General features: G+C 34.2%; 1 protein-coding gene across 2 annotated transcripts in view; it reads left to right on the plus strand.

Annotated features, from left to right (window-relative positions):
• Positions 1–914: 914 nt before the first annotated feature.
• Positions 915–27,189, plus strand: part of chm (CHM Rab escort protein) — a 120,619-nt gene continuing 94,344 nt past the window's right edge. Inside the window, exons 1-2 of one of the 2 annotated variants that reach the window (XM_073934404.1) lie at positions 915–998; positions 25,434–25,500. In XM_073934404.1, the coding sequence (XP_073790505.1) occupies positions 947–998; positions 25,434–25,500 (119 nt within the window). In that variant the 5' untranslated portion in view covers positions 915–946. 2 annotated transcript variants of the gene reach the window in all.

The following is a 27,189-nucleotide window of genomic DNA, read 5'->3' on the forward strand; positions in this document are numbered from 1 at the left end:
ACAGCAAAGACGAAGTGCTGCTCTTGTTGTTTTCAAAGGACGCAAATAAAGGTTGGGCTGTTTGTCTGCATTGCACGCGAACCATATACATATCCGCAGACAACCATATCCATGCTGGCACATAAAACCTAAGGATGGTCCATATTGAATCTAGTTTAGTTATGTAACTATTTATAGTATAGTAAATATTTATATCTATTTTTTACTGAGGATTTGCACCATGTTTATTTGGACTTTGACACATTATTTATTATTTTCTTATTTTATATTTGTTTATTATAAGTGGTGTTGTTTATGGTAACTAAAAATATATTATTTGGAAAAAAGTCAAATTTGCTTCAGTGTTCTGTTATTTTGTAACATTTTTTTTCTGTTTAGTTCATTCCCAGAACTTTTGGGCAAATACATTGTCAGTAAATAAATGCATTTTTCCCCCCATTGAAAAACGCCTTGAAATAACATTGAAATAAATTGCTATAACTTGCTCAGGGAATGGTGGATGTAGACAAAATTTATTGTGGAAATATAAAACATCATAATATGTATTTCTAAAGAAAGAAAAACAAACTTCATAAGGTTTTGTTTATAATAACTAGAAAATGCCACTTTTTTTAAAAATCGTTTCTGGAAAATTCTGGAATATTTTCTGTCTGTTCATATGTTTTTGGACCAAAAAAAGTTTTAGACTGGACCTTTAAATGATGCAGATTGAAACTTCAGGTTCTCCTGTTTAAAATAATATATGACACTTGAGTCTGACTGCTAAAATAAAAATAAAACTGCTTTAAAAAAATAATAATAATATAGGCCCATTAGGTGCCCTCAAAATACCTCTAGGTCTTTAAGGGTTAAAGCTGCTGTCGTGCTTAAATATCAAGGTTTTTTTTTAACCCAGAAGTTTACGTCAGGCTGCTGTGTGTCACGTGACAGTGTGTGTGGTTTCAAGATGGCTGCGGAGGATCTCCCGTCTCAATTTGATGTTGTCATTCTCGGAACAGGTATGTAATGCCTGCGTTAATGTTATATATTTATAATCATGTGCTCTTTGGACGTGTGTTTTGTGCAAAGTAGGATGACTGTTTCAGTGTTGTGTTACAAACACGTAAAATAAACAGTGACATGTACAGTACGCTAATGCTAACAGTAGTCTTTTTGACATTTGATGAAAAACAACATTTAAATATTTGTCATGGCAGTTATTTCATTGTTTAAACGTGTAGTTGGAGGAAACCGTAAAGAAAAAGCGTAAGAATAATGTGGTCTGACTTTAGCTGGCTAGAGATGCTGAATCACTGATGAGACAGCTGTGTCTGAATGATTTTATTCCTGAGATATTTGGATGGTTTGTTATCTATATAACTGGGGTTTATGGTACATTTTGTCTTGTTTTGTTGTTGAAGTCGTATGTGGCTGTTCTTGCATAGGCACTTTCTAGATTAAAAGCACAACAAGATCAAAATGGGAGATTTTAAATTATTTCATGGACAGTTTTGTTTTTACTTTTGTTCACTAGAGTGGACAGAGGCTGATGAAAGATTTATCAGGTCCTGTGTCCCTTAGCATCAGTATTTCTTTTAGTCACTGTGTGTATAATACTTTTATTTTGTTTTTTTCACAAAATGTACTGCCTATTAAATCTGACTGCAACAAATTTGAAGCAAATAGCAGTTATTATCATGATTAGTCATTTTTGCACATCAAATATGTGGGTTTTATTTTTGAGCTCCCCCTCTAATCTATCACTGTCAGCAAATGAACAGTTTGTGGGCTGTGGCTAAGCATATTTTGCCTAAGCCAATCAGAGAAGCATTCCCATTCCAGAATGCAGACTTTCACTCATTCATTCCTTTTTCTTTTGGCTTAGTCCCTTTATTAATCTAGGGTCGCCACAGCGGAATGAACCGCCAACTTGTCCAGCATGTTTTTACGCAGCTGATGCCCTTCCAACTGCAACCCATCACTGAAAACCATCCATTCACACTCACACTACGGACAGTTTAGCTTAGCCAATTCACCTTCACCACTTGTCTTTGGATTTGTGGGGGAAATCAGAGCACCCAGGGAAAACCCACTCGAACGCGGGGAGAACATGCAAACTCCACGCAGATATTTCAACTGACCCAACAAGGCTCGAACCTACTGTGCCTTTAGAAATCATAACAGTGCTGTCAAATGATTAATCAAGTCCAAAATAAACGTTTGTATTTACATAATATATGATTGTGTACTGTGCATATTCATTATGCAGGCTTTGAATGTATACATGTTTAAAGCTTTAATTATAACTATCTAGCAAATATTTATATATATAACACAAATGATTTCTAAGTAAATATTTTAGTTTTGTATTTTTGTTATTTCTGCACGATATTGAAAATAAACCTACATTGCAGTATTTATTTATTCTGCGATTTATGTATCGCTACATGAGGAGTTGAATAACCATTTAAAAAGAATTTATAATTTTAGATTGACTGGGATGATTCTGTATAGGAGTGCATAAAATATAATACAAAAATCTACAAGATAAATACAATAAAGATAATATATAAATAAAAAAAACTTTGTTGTATTGTTTTATTGTAACAGTTACAGGTATACAGTAATTGAATAATCAAATGTAAAATAATACCTTATAGTTTTCGTTATAAACAATTAAATAAAATTAATCATTATTAACTTGTCAAAATTACAAACGGTACAATTTCATAGGCCTCAATCCTTTTAAAACCCTCACACAGTCACAGGCTACAAAAACACTTATGAAATGATAAATTATAACCCAGACTCTACACTACACATGATGTGAATATAAATCCTGAAGCAGCTCTAATCTGTGCGTATTAATCTATAAACAAATATAAATGCTACTCGCATATTATATAAATACAGACTTTTATTTTGAATTGTGAAATTAAATTATATTCGATAACTTTATTTGGGTTTTTTATCGTTGTTGTCTTTATAGAATTGATGAATATGGTATTATCATTATTGCAGCACTAACTTTTGTTACAATTTTGAAGGTTAAATTATTTATTATCTAATATTAATTATAATAATAAAAATTTACAATTGAATAAAATAGTAATTTAGTACTTTTTTACTATTTTTATGCAAATTTTAAGGGTAGGGCTGTGCGTAAAAATAAAACATATTATTACTGTGGAATAGGGTTGGGCGATGTCGACCAATTTGGCATCGTAAGATGTCTAATGTGAGACACTGCAATGGACAATAGCATCGACATCATAGGCGGAGGTAAATTAATTATTTCTGAATAATTAATTAATCCTTAATGAATAATTTATTTGTAGTCTACCATTTCAACTACCTGACCCGCATGGTCTTTATTTTACTCATAAACAAATCATAAATAAATAAAGATAAGTTTTACACAAATTACCACCTGTCAATCACTTTTTCTGCGGGAGGTTGGTCAGTAAAAAAGGTGCACAATTAACAATATCTGAGGTTTTTACTAAAATTAATAAGTAGTGGTAAAGTGAAAGACTGTACAACTGTATTAACAACTATAGTGAAACGCCATCCAGTGGTACATCCTTGATAAACTGTCGGACGTGCACTGCTCTCTGGAGCTCCTCAGACGAGCGTGTGTGTGTGTGTGTGTGTGTGTGTGTGTGTGTGTGTGTGTGTGTGTGTGTGTGTGTGTGTGTGTGTGTGTGTGTGTGTGTGTGTGTGTGTGTGTGTGTGTGTGTGTGTGTGTGTGTGTGTGTGTGTGTGTGTGTGTGTGTGTGTGTGTGTGGTCAAGTGATGCGCGTTTTCAGCAGACTGTTCGGAAATGCTAGGTTAAACACGGTGTGGATGTGGATTATTTTCATTCTAAAATGCCATTTTAATACTAAGACGTATTAGTGTAAATAGGGCCTAAGTGTGTATTTTTCGCAAGCGGGTTTGCGACGGGGTGAGGCAGAGGATCAGAGATGTTGCCTCAGCATCATGTTGTCTATCCGCTTGTTAAGTGGTGACGTGTTTGTGACGTATGTAATACTGTTTCCGGGTCTAAGCCGCCATTCATTTGAGTGGAGAAATCATTTGTTTATGATCACGTTTTATTCCTATCACACATTAAAGTTAATTTTATATAAAATCATAGTGTACACAACAATCTCTGGGCTTGCTGCATAACAAACACCAAAAATTTTACATTTTATAAAAAATTAATCACTTTCTGGCCATTGGATATTAGGCATGGACATATATATTGCGATCGTGATTTTCGAAAGCCTTAAATCGCTTTGTAAATGTTTATTATTACTATTTCATGAGTCTCCCCATTCAGTTAAACAGAGCGCTTGGACCCGAAAGCCGCTTCGCGTGACGTCACATTTAACAAGCGGATCGTCCCAACCCTACCGTGGAAAAAAATGTGTACCATAGGTATGGGATGATAACCGTTTTCAAGGAATACATCGGTTTGGATAAGTCAGGGTTTTAAAACCGCCAAAATTTTCTGCAATACACCCAAGGTATGTGTAAGATTTTTTTTTTTCCTTCTTTTTGTTTGATATTTAGGACAACAGTAACTTCAGCAGAAAAAAATATCCAAAAATAGCATTTTAAATTGTAAAAAAATTCGGTGTTTTTGATACAATTGAAGACAGCAGAAGTCAATTAATCTTTTGAATTATTTAGCCTGATGTGTTTACAGTTACAAACTATTATAAATCTTTAAAAAAATAAAATATATTGATTTTACAGGTTTTCCAGAGATGGTATGCAGCTGGAAGGGCATCCACTGCATAAAACATAATATGCTGGATAAGTTGGTGGTTCATTCCGCTGTGCCGATCCCAAATTAATTACGGGACTAAGCCAAAAAGAAAATAAATGAATGAATGATTTCAAAGGGGAAAAAAGTTTTTGTTTTTTACCCAGACATTTAAAAAGAATATATTTTAGAGAAGTGAGCACAATACCGTGAAACCGTGATATTTTAATTCAAGGTTATCATACTGTTAGAATCTTATATCGGCCCATGTCTAGTGTACCGTAAAATATTTTTACATTTGGTATATACCGTGAAATGTAAATAAGTGGATATGGCCAACTCACTATTGCTTTATATTTTCAACTAGAAGTCATCACTTAGTTTCAATGTTCATGCAGGAATTGTAATTGTTTACATTTATTTTTTTAATACATTTTTTGAAGGAAAAGGTGTTTGATAATTTTACATATTTATATTTTCATGTTTATGTTTTATTTTCCTGTTACTTAGGATATTTTTGATATCAGTGAAAAGACGTTACATAATTTTTATCATGATAATATCTGTCCACATAAAATGGTGAAATGTGACATACAGCGAAATTTGTTGTACATCTAAAGTCAAATATTTTATTTACTATATTTAATATAGGTTAAAAATAAAATGCTAAATAATCAAATAAGATCAAGTATTTTTTTAAATATTAAAGTATATTTATAATATAAGGCCATTTTGTGAATTTTTTGGAATAACTCCCTTTGTAAAAAAAAAAAAAAAAACATACACTGTAAAAATGCAGGGTTCCACACTATTCCTTCACGATGTCTCAACATAAATTGATTAAGTTAACCTAATTGTTATTACCAGTTTTAGTGGATTCAACATAAAACTATTAAGTTATCCCCCCAAAAAAACTTTAAGAATTGTTGATTCAGCTCATTTTATGTAAGTAGTTTGAACAAGCAGTAAAAAGCATTTATAGTACCCCCCTTGCAGTAATTTAGAATGGCCAGCCTGATCTCACGAGGAAACTTTACTATTTCACCGTTTGTCAGTTTTGTGGCTAATACCCACGAGTTTAGTAATACAAAAATTTAAAGTTTTAAAAAGGAGGCGTGTCACCAAACCCCACCCCTAAACCCAAATGTCATTGGAGGATAAACAATCATACTAAATTGTACAAATGAGATCATACAAATTCATTCGAATTAGCCACTAATGACACATTTAAGAATCATTGACGAGCCTTTTAAATACTAACCTAGAATGCAGAGTTTCAGAGTTTCACTGTGGTCAGTCCTAGTTTAACATTCCATGACCTGGTCTAGAGTTTAGCCCTACTTTGTCGAGTGCAGTTTTCTAAAGTAGTGCATATAAACCTGTTTGTGGTTTATGGAACTGGAGCTGACCCTGACTCTGTGACCTGCTTCAAACCCGGCACTGAATTGTAGGTTTGTGCTGGAGACCCTCTGGAGGGAGGATACTTTGCTGGACTCTATGGTGCAGCGCGAGACCCCTAGAATGATACTGTCCTCGTTCTCTCCGATGTCCTGATTCAAAGAGCAGAAGTGTGTTTATATGCAGGCCAGATCCTCAGGACAGTGCCGAAGCTAGCGGGAGATGAAGTTACTCCCTGGTGCAGGGCATTGTTCTTTACAACAGGGAGGAGAGGTAGATGGTAGAAGAAAAAGAAAGAGAAAAGAGGGGTTAGTGCGATCGCTAAGAGCAACATTCCCTTGCTGTGATTGATGGTGTGCAAATGAATATATCTGGCCCACTTCTGGTTCCGCTCATGCAAAACCACCAGAGCCGGTTGGTCCCAAGGTAACCGGTGACACGGGGACACTCACAGCTTGGACTATTTCTGGTCAGACTCCGTTCCGTGTCAAGGTTGCTCAGACAAGCGTGCTTGTCCCAGACTCCCTAGTTACCCCCATTTTTGCTGCTGGATACGGACACAAATGAGGATATGGACAGGGAGCAGTTGTTAATGAATACCACGGCCCCCATAATGATGCCTGCTAGACCCTCTGACTGTGTGAAGGACTGCGTTCCCGTCGGTTGCGCCCCGTCAGCTGGCGAACTCACACCTGACCTGGCTTGTCCCATGAGACTCCATGCTCGGGGTCTGGTGCGATAGGAGCAGATGCCTGTAGACCTTTTCATTTTTTTATTGTTTGGCTCAAAGTCCCAGAGTGAAATAGAATAATCAAGAACAAAACAGCAAGCTAAAGTCCCTCCGGCTTTGGGTTATTTTCTCATAGTTGCCTTGCTGTATTGCTGTAAAAAACTGATTCAAGGGACTATAGAAAGTATTATAGGTGCATCCCAAATCACACTTATTCACTATTCTATACCATTTTGTAGTATGTTCACACTACTTTATTTCACTACTTTATACTTCTGCATCAAGTGCATTCATATGGTCTGGCATAGCCCTCGCTGTGGCTGAAGTCAATGTTGACGCACACCTCTCAAAAACGCAATGACGCGTGGCAAAATCTCTGTGATTGGTCGGCTTGTTAGCAGTGACGAGCTGTGGTGGATTTAGACATGGGCATTTTAAGCAATTGCCCAGGGGTGCACTTCAGAAAACCATAGTTTGCCAACTAGGGTCTTAAGTTCTGTCGTTACAGACATAGTTTGTTGATTTGGCAATTACCCAATCCATTGTTCCAACGAATATTCGCAAACTGCGTCACAAACTTTTGCACCAGCAACTACACCTCTGGAGCTGTAAATAGAAACCTAACTCCTACCTGTGTTCTATTCCCAGTAATTCCCCCAATGCCCTCTTTGTTTAGAACAGGGTTCACCAACCCTGTTCCTGGAGAGCTACCTTCTTGCACATTTCAACCTGTTGCAACCCTGACCAAACACACCTGTTTGTAATTATCAAGTGCTGCTTTAGGTACTATTAATTGGTTCAGGTGTGTTTGATCAGGGTTGGGCCTGAATTCTGCAGGAAGGTAGCTCTCCAGGAACAGGGTTGGTGACCCTGGTTTACAACATTTAAACTTGGAATTATTTAAAAAAAAAGCATTAAGGTCATCTCTCTTAGGCGTAGTTTGCTTTCAAAGAATTTTTACAGTTCAATTTTAGCGATCTTCATGTTTACAATTGCAAAAATTGTGAAATTTTTGTTATGTTAAGTTTAGATATACAGTTGAAGTCAGAATTCTTAGCCCCCCTTTGATTTTTTTTTTTTTTTTATATTTCCCAAAGCAAGACATTTTCACAGTATGTCTGATAACATTTTTTTCTTCTGGAGAAAGTCTTAATTCAGCTAGAATAAAAGCAGTTTTTAATTTTTAAAAAATTAAAGGTTAAAATTATAGCCCCTTTATGCTATATATTGTTTTGATAGTCTACAGAGCAAACCGCTGTTATACAATAACTTGCCTAATTACCCTAACCTGCCTAGTTAACCTAATTAACCCAGTTAAGCCTTTAAATGTCACTTTAAGCTGTATAAAAGTGTCTTGAAAAATATCTAGTAAAATATTATTTACTGTCATCATAGCAAAGATAAAATAAATCAGAAAATATTAGAAATAAGTTATTAAAACTTATGTTTAGAAATGTGTTGAAAAAAAGCTTCTCCGTTAAACAGAAATTTGGGGGGAAATGAGGCAAATTATTCAAGGGGGCTAATAATTCTGCCTTTAACTGTATGTACAGTGTATTATATTAAGGTCAAGGTTTATTTAAACACCAGACATCAATACATGTTTATAAAAATTCACACAGCAAGCAACACTGGCCAAATTAATCGAAACCTAATGAATCATATCTAAACTGCATTATAAACACTCATCAACAAATAAGATAAGCTCGCCAGCAGCTGGTACTACACATCCATGCACATTTTCCTGCAATAATGCACCAAAGGTAATTTTGGCAACTGGTAAATGTCCCCATTGTAATCTTATTTAATGGTGGATGGCCATTGTTGTTTCACAAATATTACATTCAAATATTTAAGCTCATAAATATTGAATTCCATGATTATGTAAGTCATTTCAATTGAGTTGAAGAGAATGTTAATTTTTAAAAATTAAACTGATTTTTTTTGGGCAATATTTCCAAATGCATTTGTTAAGTTATCTTGGAAACAAGCTTATAAATAATTACCTGTAATATTTTGAATGTAAATATTTATTAATGTGTTGAAGTATATCGGTTAACTTCAACACACACACACACAGACACACACACACACACACACACACACACACACACACACACACACACAGACATTACGGCTTGACATCATTTGATGTATTGAAAGTTTGGAAAAGGCATGTCATCGACTCGTCATAGCTGTTTATATGAATAGAACTAAACTAAACATTTGGTTCAGTTGGACAACGAATGCTACAATTCTAAACTGAAAGCGTAGGCTCTGTTTGTGTTTACATGATGTAAAGGCTAACTGGAATATTACCAAAATCCCATTATAAACCAACTATGAAAGTGCATGCAAACACAGTCAGTGATAATTGAGAAAAAGCTTTCATGTTTAAGCTCTATTCTCTTTGTGAGAGAATGTTTGTCTCAAGACTTTCCTAAAACCGTCTGCCTAGATAAAGCCTGAAGCCTGTCGCTTTGAGATCAGTTTTGCTCCGAGATCTGTCATCTTCTCAGCCTGCTCTGGTGTAATAAGGTACATCTGTGCCTACCTCTAGTTGTGGAGTGATGGGCAGCTGTCTTTCTTCATTCAGCTGTTCAGTAATGGCGTTGACTTTGATAATTCACTTGACAAAATTTGCTTATCATTTTTATCAAAGCAGTTCCAGAGTTCATTGCGCCAAGAGAGAGCCAATCAAATACTATAAACCAGTTTCCAATGTCACTACATGCATATTTTTGGTGCTGTTTAACTGGGGCTGCTCGATTATGGGAAAAATCGTAATCACGATTATTTTGGTAATAAGTGATTATTCAAAACGATTATCAGTTAAAGTCAAAATTATTCGCCCTTCTGTACATTTTTTTATATATAAATATTTCTCAAATAATGTTTAACAGAGGAGTTTTTCACAGTATTTCCTATAATATTTTTTTCTTCTGGAGAAAGTCTGATTTGTTTAATTTCAGCTAGAATAAAAGCAAGTTTAAATATTTCGAGAGAGCTTAATATTATTAGCCCCTTTGAGCAATGTATATTTTTGATTGGCTGCAGAAGAAACTACTGTTATACAATGACTTGCCTAATTACCCTTATTAAGCCTTTGAATGTCACTTTAAGCTGAATACTAGTATCTTGAAAAATATCTAGTAAAATTTAATGCAAAGATAAAAGAAATCGGTTATTAGAAATGAGTAATTAAATCTGTTATGTTTAAACTGTGCTTTAAGCATCTTCACTGTAAGAAAAAAGCTTCAGCTACAAAAGTCTTTCAGTCAAGAGCAGTGAGGGATTTTCTCCTTTTGTTGTTTGATTAATAATAAAAACAGGCAGCAGCAGGAATATTGCGCACTGTCAAGAATAGTGCGACTATGATATGATGTCTCTTTCACATGTCTTTTGATTCTCAACTTGTTTATTACACAAACGAGGGTTAATACGAATAATCAATAAACACCACGCTCTGACACACGTGCATGTATTTGACCATTAAAGTGCTCGCATTAAGCTCTCAAGCTTAAAATGTGTAGAATCATTGGTAAACATCTTTACCTACAAACTCTGTCCCATAGACTTTACAGGCTTTAGGAGTCTTATCCACTCTTTGAAAAGTGTATCACTAATTAGTTGTGCCATTATTTGTAAGTTTAGGTGGTTTCTAAAACAAAATCTGCCAGTGTTGTTTTCGTTCTCTCATCTTCAGCGCTTTACGTTTTCGTGGCTGTTGCTTCCCGTTACCCTGTCACCTGAAGGCAGAAAGTATTGACTGAATGATTGATAGCTGTTATAAGCCAATCCATTCGTGTTCAGTTCTAGAGCAAGAGCAATGTACCAATCAAAAGAGCCTGAAGGTGGGGCAAGCATTGCAGGATTTTTTTACTGTAGAAAGTTGACATGATGACTGTTTTAAACTATTCCCAAGTGCTGCGTTACCCGTTGTTAGGTGCAAACATGCATTCTGCGTGAATGTCTCCTTAATCTGCACATGACGTAAACATTTTGCATTGAAAACCGGTCGCAGAGCAACAATTTAATGCATTCGCACAAATGCTCCCAAATATATTTTGAGGCTGCATAGATACAATTCTGGGTGCATATGCGATTTAGAACTGTCGCAATTTCAAGCCCTGTTAAGGTGTTTACATAAGTTGCTTAAAAGTTCCTTTCATGATCCCTTTTTACATGTTATAGCACTATCCTGTCGCAAAATGCAGTGAAAAACCTACACGATGGTTCTGTAATAGTTTAATTGAAATGTTTGCATGTCTATACTGCACTTCAATAATGCTACTGAAATTGACATACTCCACATCTTAATTTGATTTCTGTTTAGTTCAATTATGAGCTTAATCGGATTAAATGAATCAAAAATCGCTGTTTACATGGTAGACTCTTAATCAGAGTATTGTCTTAATCACATTAAAATTGGATTATTGGTGTCCATGTAAACGTACTCAGTCATAGAGTTTTTGGTAGCTTTATTAACGTTATTTATTAAAATTTATCAGTGTTGGTTGTTTCACTCAGTGAGCTATAACTGTTGCTAGTTCTCTCCATCAACAATAAGCATTATTAAATTATTTTTTTAAGTTCGAACGACAAGAATTAACAGAAAATTCTATTTAAGTGATTAAGATTATTTGGCTCAAAGAGAGTAAACTGTTTTAGGCAGGTTGATTGATCATCAATGTTTTTTTATTTTATTTTTTTTCAGTATACACTGTAAAAAATGATGGATTCCACAAATGCTATCTCACGGCAATGCGTAACTTTTTGAAGAAGTGACTAATTCGTATGAATTTGTACAGACTAATTTGTACAATTCAGTACGATTTGCTCATCACCCAATGACCGTTAGGTTTAGGGGCGGGGTTGAGTACCACACTTCCTTTTTAAAATGGTACATTTTAGTACTACTGAACTTGATTTAGCCACTAAACTGACAAAACGTAAAATACTTACGTTTTCTAATGAGATCAGACTGATTCCACACTATCAATTTGTGTTTGGACAACATATAGAAATTAAGTTAACTTATTACTTTTTACTAATTTAAGTTGCTCTTCCCAACAAACAAACAAACACAAAATTTAAAGAATTGTGTTGTTTCAGCTCATTTTAAGTAAGTAGTTTAAACAAACAGCATATCAGTGGTTTGAACAACAGGAAAAAAATATTTTGAGTGTTTGTTTATTTTTTTTATTTTTATTTTTTTAATGGTTTGTAGCTTTATAAGAAACATAGGGCATTAGTTAGCTATGGCTGCAGCTAAACTTTTTATGAATACAATGATTTCTCAGCTAGTCCCACATGAACATTACAACATTAAAACCATTGTATATTATCTATAAACGAACTGTAAAGATTTTAGCTAAAAAGCCAAGCATATCATCATTGTAATTGTATTGCACAACATAAATTACTAACATTGGGGTTGAGTACCACACTTCCTTTTTAAAATGGTACATTTTAGTACTACTGAACTTGATTTAGCCACTAAACTGACAAAACATAAAATACTTACGTTTTCTAATGAGATCAGACTGATTCCACACTATCAATTTGTGTTTGGACAACATATAGAAATTAAGTTAACTTATTACTTTTTACTAATTTAAGTTGCTCTTCCCAACAAACAAACAAACACAAAATTTAAAGAATTGTGTTGTTTCAGCTCATTTTAAGTAAGTAGTTTAAACAAACAGCATATCAGTGGTTTGAACAACAGGAAAAAAATATTTTGAGTGTTTGTTTATTTTTTTTATTTTTATTTTTTTAATGGTTTGTAGCTTTATAAGAAACATAGGGCATTAGTTAGCTATGGCTGCAGCTAAACTTTTTATGAATACAATGATTTCTCAGCTAGTCCCACATGAACATTACAACATTAAAACCATTGTATATTATCTATAAACGAACTGTAAAGATTTTAGCTAAAAAGCCAAGCATATCATCATTGTAATTGTATTGCACAACATAAATTACTAACATTCGACAGTCTCTTATTTTATGCTAATGTGTGTTTAATGTATAAAATATTTAATGATCTTGCAACAATATAAGACAGACTAGGTTATCGTTTAGAGGTGATTGTTCAGTTAAACTTAGGAGAACTGCTTTTGGACAACTAGTTATTTCAGTCAGAGCAGCAGAAAGATGGAATAAAATATCAGTGCATATCAAAGTGAGAGAGTACCACTTTTAAAACGGTTCTTAAAACTTGGCTTAAACAAAATCAAATATGCAACCACTGGTTTGATTTTATTTTATCGACGATGTATTGTATTGTAAGTGTATAATGTATTGTTTTTTTTATTGTTAAATTTGTTACAACTTCCTGGCCAGGGACTACAGATGTAAATTAGCTTTATAGCTAACTCTGGCACAACATGTCATGTTGTACATTGTCCCTGTTTAAATAAATAAAATAAAATAAAACAAATTAAAAATTAAATAAAGAAAGAAAAATCTGAAATCAGAATCATAAACAGTGGTCCATCTCTATAATTTGGTGAGCAAAGTGACATTTATTGAGTGTTTTTAATTATTCGAATAATTCTTACTGATCGAATATTCAACTATTCAATATTCATGCACATCCTGAGTATTTGACAGTATTTTATAATGAATATTCGCTGAAGCGCAACATATCGTACATATAGAATCTATAGAGTCTGAAGGATGCAGACAATGTGAAGGTACAAAACTCTACAGAGGAGCATCATTAGAGGCTTGGCAATCATTGGCTGACAGGCCTGACTGAGATGCACGTTTAGTTCATCTCATACCAGAGCTGTTCTCTCAGCAGCTGCTAATAGAGCAGCAATGAAGAAAACAAGCCAGCCATTTCACCGGCCTGTTCTTTGAGCCTGGGTTAATGTAACTATTCATCTTGCTTGTACCCCATGTGCCTTTAGCTTGAATAGCCTCTATTAGCAGTCATGTGATTACAGAACACCTTCACAGATATCACTGTGCTCTTTTCGGCTGATTGATTTCTCATGGCCCTTGAGCATTAGGGCAGAATTGATTGTTAGTAAGACTTCCAATTGGCATCGTAGTCACAGGCCGTTTGCAGATTGACCATGATCACTGGAACAGGGGTTAGGACTTTGAATCTATGTTGTTTATCTGTTAGACGTTTAGATTTCATTCAACCTAATCATGGATTAGAGCTGGATTTTTTTCTTTGTCTTTTTTTCCTTTTTTTGACTGCAAAATATTGGAGTTTAATTGATGGGTCAGTGACATGACTAGAGTTATATAGTAATTTTTTAATCAAAATAAATTTAGATATTTTTGGTGAGTATATAATCAAGTCAATTTTTTCCTAACGTAGAGCTGCACGATTCTGGCTTAAATGAGAATCACGATTTTTTCGCTTAAAATGAAGATCACGATTTTCTGATGATTCTGTAGATGTAAAATAAAGGTTAATATGAGTAGGCTATAATTATTGTTATTTCTAAAACGTATGGTAAAACAAAAATATTAGGCCTATGTGTAGGTCTACTATTTTTTAAAAATGCTAAATTTTGAATAGACTTGGAACAGGCGACTTGTACAGACTATAAATGTGTCCTGTTTGTCAATTTACAATAAAGTGTTGAAACAAATGCTTGACATTTGTCATTGAGAACATTATTAGACAGTTTTTTTTACTACTAAAATGAGACTTGGTCATTATCAGATTCCCTCTTGCATTGTTTTCAACATTAAATAGTAGTTATAGTATATTTCAAGTAAACGTTTATTTTCATGGACACTTTGTGTTCACTATGAAAGAAAAAACACATCAAGGAGCTTATCATAATCATAACTCGTGATATGATCATTTAAATGATGTGCGGGCTGGTTTCACTTTCACTGCCGAGTGCGCTTATAGCTGCAGATTTTTTTCGGAAAAAAAAACACGCATGCAAATCAAACTTCCTGCTCAGCTAACTTTATTAGCTGTTATTCACAGCCTATGCAGGTTCTTTTCACTAAAGCAGACATCAATGGCGGACATGTGCATGCCCTCTTGGTAGTAAAGAAACAGTGTGTCAGCTCACTGTTAACACTGTTGACTGTGTTTTCAAAGCTATTATGCCAATGTTTAGCATTTTGGCAGAGCACCTACTGCAACTTTAATACAATTCAAAATGTATGTTGTATGTTTCTGGCAGGATACCTGTGGATAGTGATATAATAAATTTTTGATGCGTGATGTATAAACTGATTTCACGGGGCCGCCATTTTAAACAGAGAAATCGAGGCTGTGGTGGAAAGAAACCCGAAAGCCTAAGTCACACAGGAATGTTGTGTACCTGACTGTATATCTTATCAGCGAAGCGAAAGTGACACAAATTTATAATTTCACCACCTTCTGAGTGGCCCGAAGGTCCGTTCTGAATGGAAAGTAAAAATAAAAAGCGATATTGGACCTCATTTTCAGCTAAATTAAGGGAAATGACACTACTTAGCTAATGTTTTCTTTCCCAAACACACATTTTAGATGCCATTCGTCAAACTCAAGAAAATTAACTGATTCTTTCACTATATTAGACTTGTCACAATACAAAATTTCGGTACTAAAATAAAAAATTAACGTCCATTTCCCATTAACATTAAAGGCACTGTTGATGGCATTCTTAAAGGGTCACGAAACACCAAAACACATTTTTTGAGCTGTTGACAGTCGTATATGTGTCCCACACTGATAAAAACACTTTTAGGACACCTATATTTCACTAAAAAGTGTAAATTGGTTGTTTTTGCGTTATTTCAAGCAAATTCGTACTTCCGGTTTGAAACTAATTTTTGAAGCTGCGTCACGGCCATGACATAATAGCGTTGTATTCCAGCGTGCAGACTGGGCGTCTGTGCCAGAGTGAGTCTTATTACGTCTTACAGTGTGATGCATTAATGCATGAGTAAGGCTTGGTTCAAACCAATCAGCGCGCTCTATTGTGCAACTTCATTAATATTCATTGCTGTCAGAGTGTAGACGGCAGAGACGCCACGTTGTGTTGGCAAAACAAGCGTGAAGTGTTGCTTTTATAGTTTGCTGCAGTTAAGTTTCGTTTTCATTTTCTCTTTGTGAGAGCTCAGCTGGATCACGTGTGGATTAACAGTGTACGCGACGCGCGACTACAATAACTTACGTGTCTAAGGAGGATTATTGTTTACCTGAGTGCTGTTTTCATCTGCAAACACTGAGATCCGGATTTGCTTGTTGTCTCCTCTAAATAAAGACGCGGCTCTAGTTGCTGTGGATTGTCCTGTCTCTACAGATTTGATAAGTGAGCGAGCAGTGCTATTTGTTTATTCAGTTCGTATTTTATTCGTATCAAACAAACTATTGCACCGAGTGTAAACAAGTTAGCACTAACAGTTACAACCAAACTATAACCTCGTGTTGGATTTTGTGACCGGAATAACACACGCGGCTTTCTGACGCTACCTGCCGTGTGCATCTAAGTTTCCGGGAAATGCTGAGTTTTTTTTTTCTCATTCGCCGTGCGGTTTCAAACATTGCATGAAAAATACACGCTTAGAGCAGATCCTCGAATCAAATATCTCGTTTGTCGGGAGGGACATGAATGAATTTCCTGAATGAAAGAGCCAAACTGCAGTTAAAGTCCACCATTTAATAATTTGGCAAATAATTCGACAACAGATGTCCATGTAAACAGTCACATTGTCCGCTGTGGTTGTGTGTTTTGACTCTGAAATTCAGCGTGCCCAAATAGACACTCCCACACCAAGCCTCTTTTCTTCCTCCGACACTCTCCCCTAAACAGAGCTGGACACGCCCACTTTTCTGACTTTTTCCAAAGTAGAGGTGTGAAAACACCCTGCTGAAACGAGGGGGTTTCATGGCCCTTTAAACAGCGCTGACTTGCCATTGTGTTCACGTGCTCAACAGAAATGACTGTGATTGGCCGTGAAGGTCATCAGTTCATCACACTTCACCAATGTTTACCGAGTGCAAACACAGATGAGCGTTCCGCTGATAAAATGTCTGATCTTCACGGCTTTAAAACACTCTTATGTACGTCTATCTGTGTTTGCAATCTGTGAAGAACGGTAAACTGATGACCATCTCGGCCAATCACAGTAATTTTTTGTTGAGCACTGGTGAATAATCAGGCAAATCAGCGGTGTTTATAAACGCGCTCAGCTGCGCTTTAATGTTAGCGGGAAATGGACGTTTTTTAAAACTTCAGTACCGGGACAACACTATTACAGACAACACGAGGATGTGCTACAGTGGACTGCATAGTGTAATTGCTCATCGGGTTACATAGACTGAAGCAGGGAAGTGTTCCAACGCTATTTACCTACTGCCATGAACTGAAGCCTAGGAGGACACTTAAGCGTCAAGAGACTGTCATGTTGTTTAATGCCTAATATGCTTTTAATTGTTTAAATTAAACTGAATGATATTAAAGTGATGTTTAAACTATATTTGCATTTTGAAATCGTGGCAACAGCTGGAAGTTTGTAGTACACAGCATGTTGCTGCAATGTTTACAGTGCTGATCCTATACTTCCGGGTTTCTTCTGACTGCAGCCTCGCTTTCGTGTTTTAAAATGGCGTAAAATAAGTGAAATAAGTGTATTGGCAACAGTATCAATGTCGGCTGATAAAAGCTTAATTTCATTGTTAGCATTAGCAGTCTGATAAGGAAATAAATGATCATCCAACACATTAATCCTGCTGTTTTATCGGTCTTTAAACTAGTTGAAGTGAAAATGTTTTTTATTGATCAGGAGTAAAGGCAAGGAACTTTATACTCAAGCTATCCTCAAGTTTATATTCAAAGGAAAAGCAGCTTTTGTGTTTTCCATGCAGAAAAAATAAAAGTCATACAGTTTTTTTTGGGTTGAACACTTCAATTACACTCCACTGATGTGGAGAAAAACATACAACAGTATGGCGAGAGAGAGAGATAAGATGGGTGACATAAAAGGGTGGAGTGTAAGAGAAAAGAAGTGACCTGCTCTCTCTCACCCTCTCTCTCTTTCTCTCTCACACAATCCCTCCCTCGCTCCCTCAGCCTCGACTATAAATAACCGAAAAATGACTTTCAAGGTGCAGAGATAGAATCCATTTGGAATGTTCTCTAAAATGAAGAGTGATTTATGATTTCATACAATTCCTGCTGAAAGCATTCGGGGCTTTGCCCGGTCATCAAAGTTCTGCCAGCTCAAATCTATTATTTATCGCCCAGCATGTCTATGTGGCATCAGAACTTTATGGCAGGTAATGTTTGTCTTTAGCAAACATGATGTGGAAAAATCAATGCCGGATAGGATAAATGGCATTAAAAGATGGTGGCAAGAGAGGTTATTTACGCATTGTAAAAAACATCTTCAGTATTATCTGGAAGGATATATTGAGACGCCCTGGACCGTAGATGTATAATTGAGATGCATTTGTTTTAAATGGACCAAGCAAATGAATGGGATGCTTTTCCATAAATGTAATTATATTTCAGTTTAGGTGACATTTTGAATGATGTATTGCGCATCATTTGAAGTGCTCGCAGTGAGCCATTAACAAATCATTTTACCTCTTTAATCCGACATATTTAATTGTAACAGGATTATAATTTTTATCTGTTAATAATAAATTGCTTTGTAAAACATTGGTGTTGCACTGTAAAAAAAATGCTAAGTTCCACACAATTAATTTATGTTTGGACATTATAAAGCAATTAAGACTTTTTCTACTTACTCTAACTTATTTGTTTTTACAAATTTAAGTTAAATTTTTATTGAATAAGATTTTTATTGATTTATTTTTTTGGGACAACTCAATAGTTTTATGTTATAAATTAACTTATTACTGTGTGTATATTGTGTATATTTATTATAAAGCCTATATCTAGATACATGCATCCAAAAATGTTTATTTTATATTTAAATAAAAAATATTTACAGTACTGTTTGAAAGTTGTTGGCCATCATTGGATTTGTCATTTTAAGTATAATTATTTATATTTCTTTATATAATTATTTATATAAGTCCCTTTAAGACGAGTCATTTTACGTAGCGACCATCTTTGAAATGCCTCTCAGGCATTCTGTTTGAATGGGGAAGCATCAAATTCTACAAAACTGCTTGCAAAGCTTCTGATTAGATTTCACATTAGAAATTACCAATACAATTAAACAACAACTGTTTTTTTAGTTTCATTTCTAAACATTCGTATCACACAAAATCTGAAGAAGATTGCGTCTGGTCTAAACCCCTCCCTCGGAGTATTGGCAGTCTATAGCGATCAATGATTGGCTTCTGTACTAGAAGGCGGGCTTTATTTGCCATTTAGCGATTAACAATTGGCTCCTTTACTAGAAGGCAGGGCTTCATGTACCATATTAACTACACTTTTCACCATTAAAATCAATACGAGTGACATGTATTCTATAGTTTTTGATAATTATATTGGTTATGAATATAAATATTCAAAGGTATTAAGGATATTTATAGACCAAAACAGCTTAAACTGTCATTATGTGGCAGTGTACAGTGACAGTGTACAGACCTTAATGTACTTTAGAGGTAGTATGGGTTTGCCTGGATAGAGGAAAAAAGCAGAAAATAAACACAAATTAGATGATGATTGGTTCTGGTATATGAATGAATACTAAATATATGAATGATAAATACTAAATACTGTCATTTGTTAGCATGAGTAATTTTATAGTTTTCTTTTTCCTGTGTTTATACAGTATCTTAATGCAGAGACCAGTTTTACATTTGAAAGGTTATTAAAGCTTAAATATAAAAGTAAAATAAACTACACACTATAATTTATTGGCTTCTAAATCCTGGTTATCACCATGAAACCAAATAGTATTATTTTTATATAATATAATAATAATGTAATATTTAAAATTATAATAATAAGGTTGATGATGATGATAATGATGTAAATCACAATATAATTTGTTGAATTTTGCTAAATTAAGCAAGTGACATGTATTTATTGAAATTATGTTTGACATGAATCTGGTAATTGCAAAGGCCACTAATACACTTGACAGTATCTGCACCCAGTCATTTACATAAAGTAAACATGAACAAATAAGTGTCCGTAGATAAAAAAGCTACCAATAGATTCCAAGTATTATGGGTTCAACTGGTACGTTTACTTGAACACACACGGTTTAAGCTCAAGTTTACATACTTCTCAAAGCCGCACTAAAAAGGCAGACGGAACGCGTGGGGTCCCTGAGAGCAAGATTGAGCAGCAGCGGGGCCGAAAACAACTCCATTAAGCCGCTGAAGCGTCCCTGTCCCTCCATCTTTCTTCTTCTTCATCTGGCCTTGCACAGCCCCATCTCACACACACAATGGAAAAGTGATTTATTCCGAGCAGGCCCGTCGTATCTTCCCCAGCACTGGCCATTTCACTGATGGAGAATCCTGGGATACAAGACACCCACATGCTCTCCTGCAGAGTGACCGAAAACCCCTCGTCCGAATTTAACGGCTTGACATTGAAATTCACCCTGTTGACTTTCACGACGCACACTCGTATATTCATATTGCTGATTCACTATTGCATGTTTCTGTAATAAATAAATAAAAGCCCTTCATATTATTTGGTCAGAATTAGGACAGGGCAAAGATGAATCACATGCAAAATAAAAGTTTTTGACATCATATATTTGTGTGTATTAGTGGTGTAATGGATCACAAATCTTACTGTTCGGATCACACTATGGTTTTTAAAAAACAGATCAGACCATTTTTCGAATCAGCAAAAAAGGGAGGAGAGAAATGTCATTTGCTTTCCATTTATACAAAATATTACTGCAAAAACTTTAACAAACAGAACTTAGAACCTGTCATTTTAATAAAAATAAAAATCAAGAAAGTACCAGCTGAAAAAAGAAAAGTATTCAATAAGAAAAATTGCTACGGTTGCTGATAATGCTAAATATAGAAGTCTAACAATTTTTAATTTAAATTAATGATTCAACAATTTATACACAAAACTTCATGTTTCATTATCGGTGGATCATTTTTAAAAACCTATTCAGTGACATAGGGCTCTATTTTGACGGTCCATGCGCACAGCGCAAAACGCAGGGCGCAAACGCTTTCAGGGCGTGTCAGAACGCATTTTTGCTAATTTAAGTACGGGAAATCCACTTTGCGCCAAGGCGCATGGGCTAAAAGGGTTGAGTTTATTTTCTTAATGAGTTATAGGTGTATTTTGAGAATAAACCAATTAGAGTCTCATCTCCCATCCCCTTTAAGACCCAGCTGTGTCGCGCCAAAAGTGCATTCGCTATTTACAGGACGCAAAGTAAGTCTAAGTGGAAAAAATTAGCATTTCATAAGCAAACAGTTAACAGTTAACAGTTTTTTTAACAGAAAACTGTTAAACAGAGCATCTACTGCGTGAGAATGTGAGATAATGGATCACTTTCACTTTTGCTCTTGGATAGGGAAACCTTTACGCACAGACATCAATTAGCCTATAAATAATTAATTTCATTTGTTAAGTGCAAATATTTGTTTCAAAACTATTTCTAAATTCAGTTCTAATTTCTAGCAAACGAATAAATGAACAATAATAACGAAGTGTGGTCAAAATACTGAGTTATTTCCAAATACACCTGCTATGCCCCATATGGTCTAAAACCTGACAGGTGGGCAAATCTAAGCTTGTTTTTACTAAAACAAATATAAATAAGGATATATTAAATAATACTGCTAATAAAAATAACATTATACAAAAGCAAATTGTTATGAATGAACTGAAAAAGCCTCCCGAGATGAAGAAGACATAAAAGCAGTGATTTTTCATATTTATGTAGGCTAGAAAATAATATGTTTTGTAATATTTTAATCCTTTATATTTATATTCTATATCTATCTTTTTTATATCCTATATATATCCTTAATATTTAAATTTTTTCATATGTAAAGATATTTGCCTATTGCTCTCTTGTGCATATTAAGCAGTGCGTAAGCGAGGCGCAACTCTGCGCCAGAGTTTAGACCGGGTTAGTTTTGGTCTAATGAAAAATCTATTTTAGTTTCTCAAAATAGCAACGCACCAGCGGTCCGCCTCAGAACACTTTCCTTTTTAGACCAGAACGCCTATGGGCGCACAAATGAGCGCTAATGCATTTGCTATTTAAACAGCATAGTGCAACGCCTCAAAACGACTCTTGCGCCAAGCTGAAACTACCAAAAGACTATTGTGCCGCGTCTTGCGCCACACTGCGCTGGGTGTATGATGATTTCTTTTATTATAGCTTTTAGCAGGCACCAATCACATTTAAACAAATTTCTTCTTTTATATTCTGATACAAAATGTTATATAATATCCAAAATTTTAATATGTAATATAAAATGTATAAGAAATATTTAGCCAACAAAATAACCGTGGCTCTTAAGAAAACTGATCCCCAAGCAATACCTGTAGGACGTTAACATCATTTTTTACCAATTGAGTTTAAACAGCTTTCTTCACTTTGGTACTCCTATTCAAAATGTAAAAGTATAAAATGTATAGGAAACATATAGCCAACAACATAACATGCATAACATTCTAGCTCTTGGGAAAACCAATTCCCAAACTGTGCCGAAAACACGCGGTAATACTTCTTGTTGTTTTCGTATGGTGACATCCAAACGCACTACCGCCACCTACTGATATGCGCGAAGTGGCTCTCCAGAGTGAGAGTTGTCGATTTGAAGCGTCTCAGTCTCATTGAATCAACATGTTCTGATCAAATCAAATTCATTTGATTATTTCTTGATTCAGTTTCAAATAACATGAACTAATCATTTAACATACTTAAACTTGATTTGTTCTTTTCAATCTGACAAATTTTTATTTTGTAAATCCAATACATGCCTAGTTGATTTTTTTAGTGTATGGGCTAAATAATGTAATTGCTACAACATTCACCAGCGTCAAGTTCCATTAAACTGATTTTAATCTTTACCATAAACATCATTGTTTATATCTGAACTATAAACTGTTCTCCCTGTTCTTCTGTGTTATTTAATTGTTTGTAACGAACTGAAAAAGTGTATAAACTGAATCTCTCTCTATCTAACGCAGATTTGAATGCAGCGCTTCGAGTGATAAATAAACATATGCAAATCATTATCATTTATGTAGCGTGGGTTTGAATTAAGATTACGATTTTTTTATGTTTTATTGTGCAGCTTTTCTCTGAATGCATTAATGGAGGCTAAACAAACACTTACAGAAAACACCTTTAAATATTAACCTAAGAAAGTATTTTGGTCCCACCACAACTTTTTCCGTCATCATTATATTTTGCTGGTAAGCCAAAATGCTTTCATGGATGTTATTTAAATGACGTGGAAGGCGATCTCTCTGCAATTGTTATAAATTGTATTATGTTGTATTAACAAGTTCAAGATAAGTTATTAATCCGCGGGTAAAGTCACGGATCACGGATCTACCGTGATATCCAGGCAATCCCATACTGTCCAGGCAATCCCATACTGCCTCTATAGTATTACAATGAGGTCTGGACTCTGGAGGTCACTTCATGACAGTTTTAGCTCTTTTGGTCTATAAATCTAAAAGTCAATGAATTATGTATTTTTTACTTTGATTATTATTTATATTTAATTTAATTTACCTTTTTTATATTACATAAATTCTTATTTGGTTTCATGGTGATATCCAAGTTTTTTTTTTGTTTTTTGTTTTTTTTATATTTGAATGTTCTGTACATATTGCTACATTAGAAATTAATAAAATTATTTAAAAGTCAATAAATTATTATTATATATTTTTTTATTCATTCATTTTCTTTTTGGCTTGGTCCCTTTATCTGTGGGAGTGCCACAGCAGAATGAACCGCCAGCTTATCCAGCATATGTTTTACGCTGTGGATACCCTTCTAGCTGCAACCCATCTCTGGGAAAACTATTGTTGTTGTTGTTGTTGTTATTATTATTATTATTATTATTATTAATATTAGTCTTTTAAAATATTATGTAAATTCTTATTTGGTTTCATGGTGATCCCCAAGATTTTTGTTTTGTATTTGAATGTTCTGTACATATTGGGGCATGAGAAATTAATAAAGTAATTTAGAAGTCAATTAATTATAGTGTGTATGTTTTGCTTTGCTTTTATTGTTGTATATGTTTTTATATTATATGTAAATTATTCTTTAGTTTCATGGTGATACCCAACATTATATTGTGTTTTACTTTTAATATTATTATTATTTTAAAATAATATGTAAATTCTTATTTGGTTCATGAATCTTTAGGGACTTCACAATCTGATATGATTCTGATTCCAGTTCTTATTCTTAACTTATCTTTTTTCTATTTTTTGCTGGTGTACATTTACATCTTTACAATTTTAATAATTTGAATATACAAAATCGATTCAGAAATTTTAAGAAACAATCTAGAATCGTTGAGAGAAAGAATTGCGATTCATCGATTTCATTTTTTTTCTTCCTCTCTAGGGGATACATATGCTTTTTATTTTGTAACATTCTGTACATGTGACATATGACAATTCAGAAGTCAATATAGTGTATAGTGTGTATTAAGCATGGGCCGGTATAAGTTTCTGACAGTATGAAAACCTTGGATAAAAAAAAAAAAACACTTTTACAATATCATTTTTTAAATGTCTGGGTAAAAAAAATAAAAAATGCCCAATTTTAACACAATATCTATATAATTTTAGCAAACATTTATAATATTTTGGAACAGTAAAGATGTCAGGCTAAATAATTAAAACAAATCATTGACCTCTGCTATCTTCATTAGTTTCAAAAGCACAGATTTCTTTATAACACATAAGAAACCTTACATACCTGTACGAACGGTATAACAGAAAACTTCTGTGGTTTTAAAACCTTGACTTTTTCACACCACGGTAAACCTTGAAACTGGTTATAGACCCATGCCTAGTGTGCATTAGTGTGTTTTGCTTTTAATATTATTTAAGGTTAATGTCAATTTAACTAATTTAATTGTTTTGTCAAAGCAAAATTATAGTTTTTTTTTAATAAAATGTTTGTAAAATATTTATTTAATTAGGAATAGCATTTTATAATATTGAAAAAGCTTTTTAAAATGATTATATTCATTTGTAATTGCACATTTTATGTGTTGGCAGTTCTTACAGGTATGTTTGTAGATTCTTTAAGGTTTTTTAAAGTGACTTGAAGTGAATTGACAATGCAAACCCGCTATTGTGTAAATGCTGAAATAAGTCGATTTTAGATTTAATGTATTAGAAATAAGGGATGAAAGATGAAATAAATTTACAATATTGTTAGCCATGTCGTCCGTATGCTGAGTTGCTGTTTGTAACTGGACGTATCCGCAGCAGTTACTCTGAATAAGCCTCAAGTGAGCTTTAATGCTTTTACGTTTGCATCAGTGTAATTGTAAAAGCAGTCAGACCGATTTGCCGTTTCATTCATGCGTGCCTGAAACAGAACGCATTTCGCAAATTGAGTGAAACATTCAATTCAGAAGGGGGTCAGGCAGGAGGATGGTGATCATTGACGATGCTTTTTGTCTGTGTGTTCATTTCCCAGGCCTCACTGAGTCTGTCATTGCTGCGGCCTGCTCCAGAGTTGGACAAAGTGTTTTGCATCTGGACAGGTACTACTCAAGATCCAATTAAACTGGAACATTTGGTTTAACACATTAACCCCTGTCACTGTCCTGCCACCTGCCACCATGGTTAATTTTAAATCTCTTTTTTGCAATCCTTATCGAATCATGACAAACTATGTCGTTGGAAAGGTCTAAGACTTCTGAATGCATGTTTTACCACTGTATTTAGTTTTTTTTGTTACTAGAGTAATAGATAAACACACATTCACTGTCACCCTACAACCTCAGGGACCATTTATATATTTAAACCATAATATTAGGCTGAACATAAAGGAATCACGACAAACTATATATCATTTGAAAGTAGGGCTGCACAATATATGATTTTATCATCAATATTGCAATGTGTGATTCTGCAGTAGTCACATCACAAGGATATGTCAAGTTGGAATTATAATTAGCCAGGAACTACAGTTCAGAGCGCATAATTTCATTGCAAAGTTTAACCCTTTTATAATAGTGTGAAATATTTTTTATTTGATGGGTTTTCAAGGCCGGTGACTAAGATTTCAAGTGAATTTAATCAATTTGGGCACAAGAAATGATAATGTTGGCCACTTTTACTAAGAAAGATTGTGTATATTTATACAATGAAGAGTACATGGTGTTATTGTACATATGAAATTACTTTTAAATGATTTATTTTATTTTTATCATTGTTTTCATTCATTCTTTAATTGGTCAATTTTATGTATTTTTGATTAATTATCTATATTTTCGACACTTGCCTACAGTATCCCAGAAAAAGTAAAACGATGTTACCCAAACAGAGTAACTGAAGTTATCTTGTGAAATTATGTTTATATCACAATATAAATCGCAGAAAAACAATATTGCCATGTCGTTTTCCAGTATCGTGCAGCCCTATTTGAAAGCTAAAAAAGTCTGGTTTTTGAGATACATTACTTAGCAACAGTTATTTGTTAATTTGAAACAAGGATCAGAGTCATGCCTATCAACATTGGGATTTGAAAATAAGGTATACCCCCCTGTAAAAAAAAAAGAAAACAAATAAATATTATATTAAATACTATATATGTTCATCTGGAGCTGTTTCATTGTAAATAAACCGTCATTAATATGTTTTATTATTATTATTATTTACGATGGATTGAATTAACCGTTTACATTAGAAAAAGCTGCAAATAAATTAGCAAACAGTTTAAGCAATTACAATTAAAAGCTAAATAAATCAATAGAATCAAGGTATCAAATCTCGTTCATCTTTTTCTTCACTGTGTAATTTAAACATTCTGATTAAAGAGCAACAAATGAATCTCTCGTTTAGATTTTTCGTTTGATTACATTAACATTAATAACAGAGGTGTTACTTTAAAAATGCACACATCTAACATTATAATGAAAGCATTCAACTGCTTACCTAACTTTTCATACCCTTTTAAGACAAAATTATTTATGTTTGAAAGAAAACCCACCAAAATCGACATCTTTCAATATTATTATTATTATTATTAATTTTGTGTATATGTGTGTTCAAGACGTTCAAACACACCCAAAACCTAGACTTTCGCTCTGCTTAAAATCGCATGTACAAAATCCATTTAGGAAAGTGCATCTGTTTATCACGATAGAGTGCGTCCATTATATGACTGTTTTAAGGATTGCATAGGAGGTGAAAGGCACCTGTAATGGAAAGGAAGGGAATCCATCTGT

The sequence above is a fragment of the Danio rerio genome, chromosome 21, assembly GCF_049306965.1.
Source record: "Danio rerio strain Tuebingen ecotype United States chromosome 21, GRCz12tu, whole genome shotgun sequence".
Taxonomy (NCBI): Eukaryota; Metazoa; Chordata; class Actinopteri; order Cypriniformes; family Danionidae; genus Danio; species Danio rerio.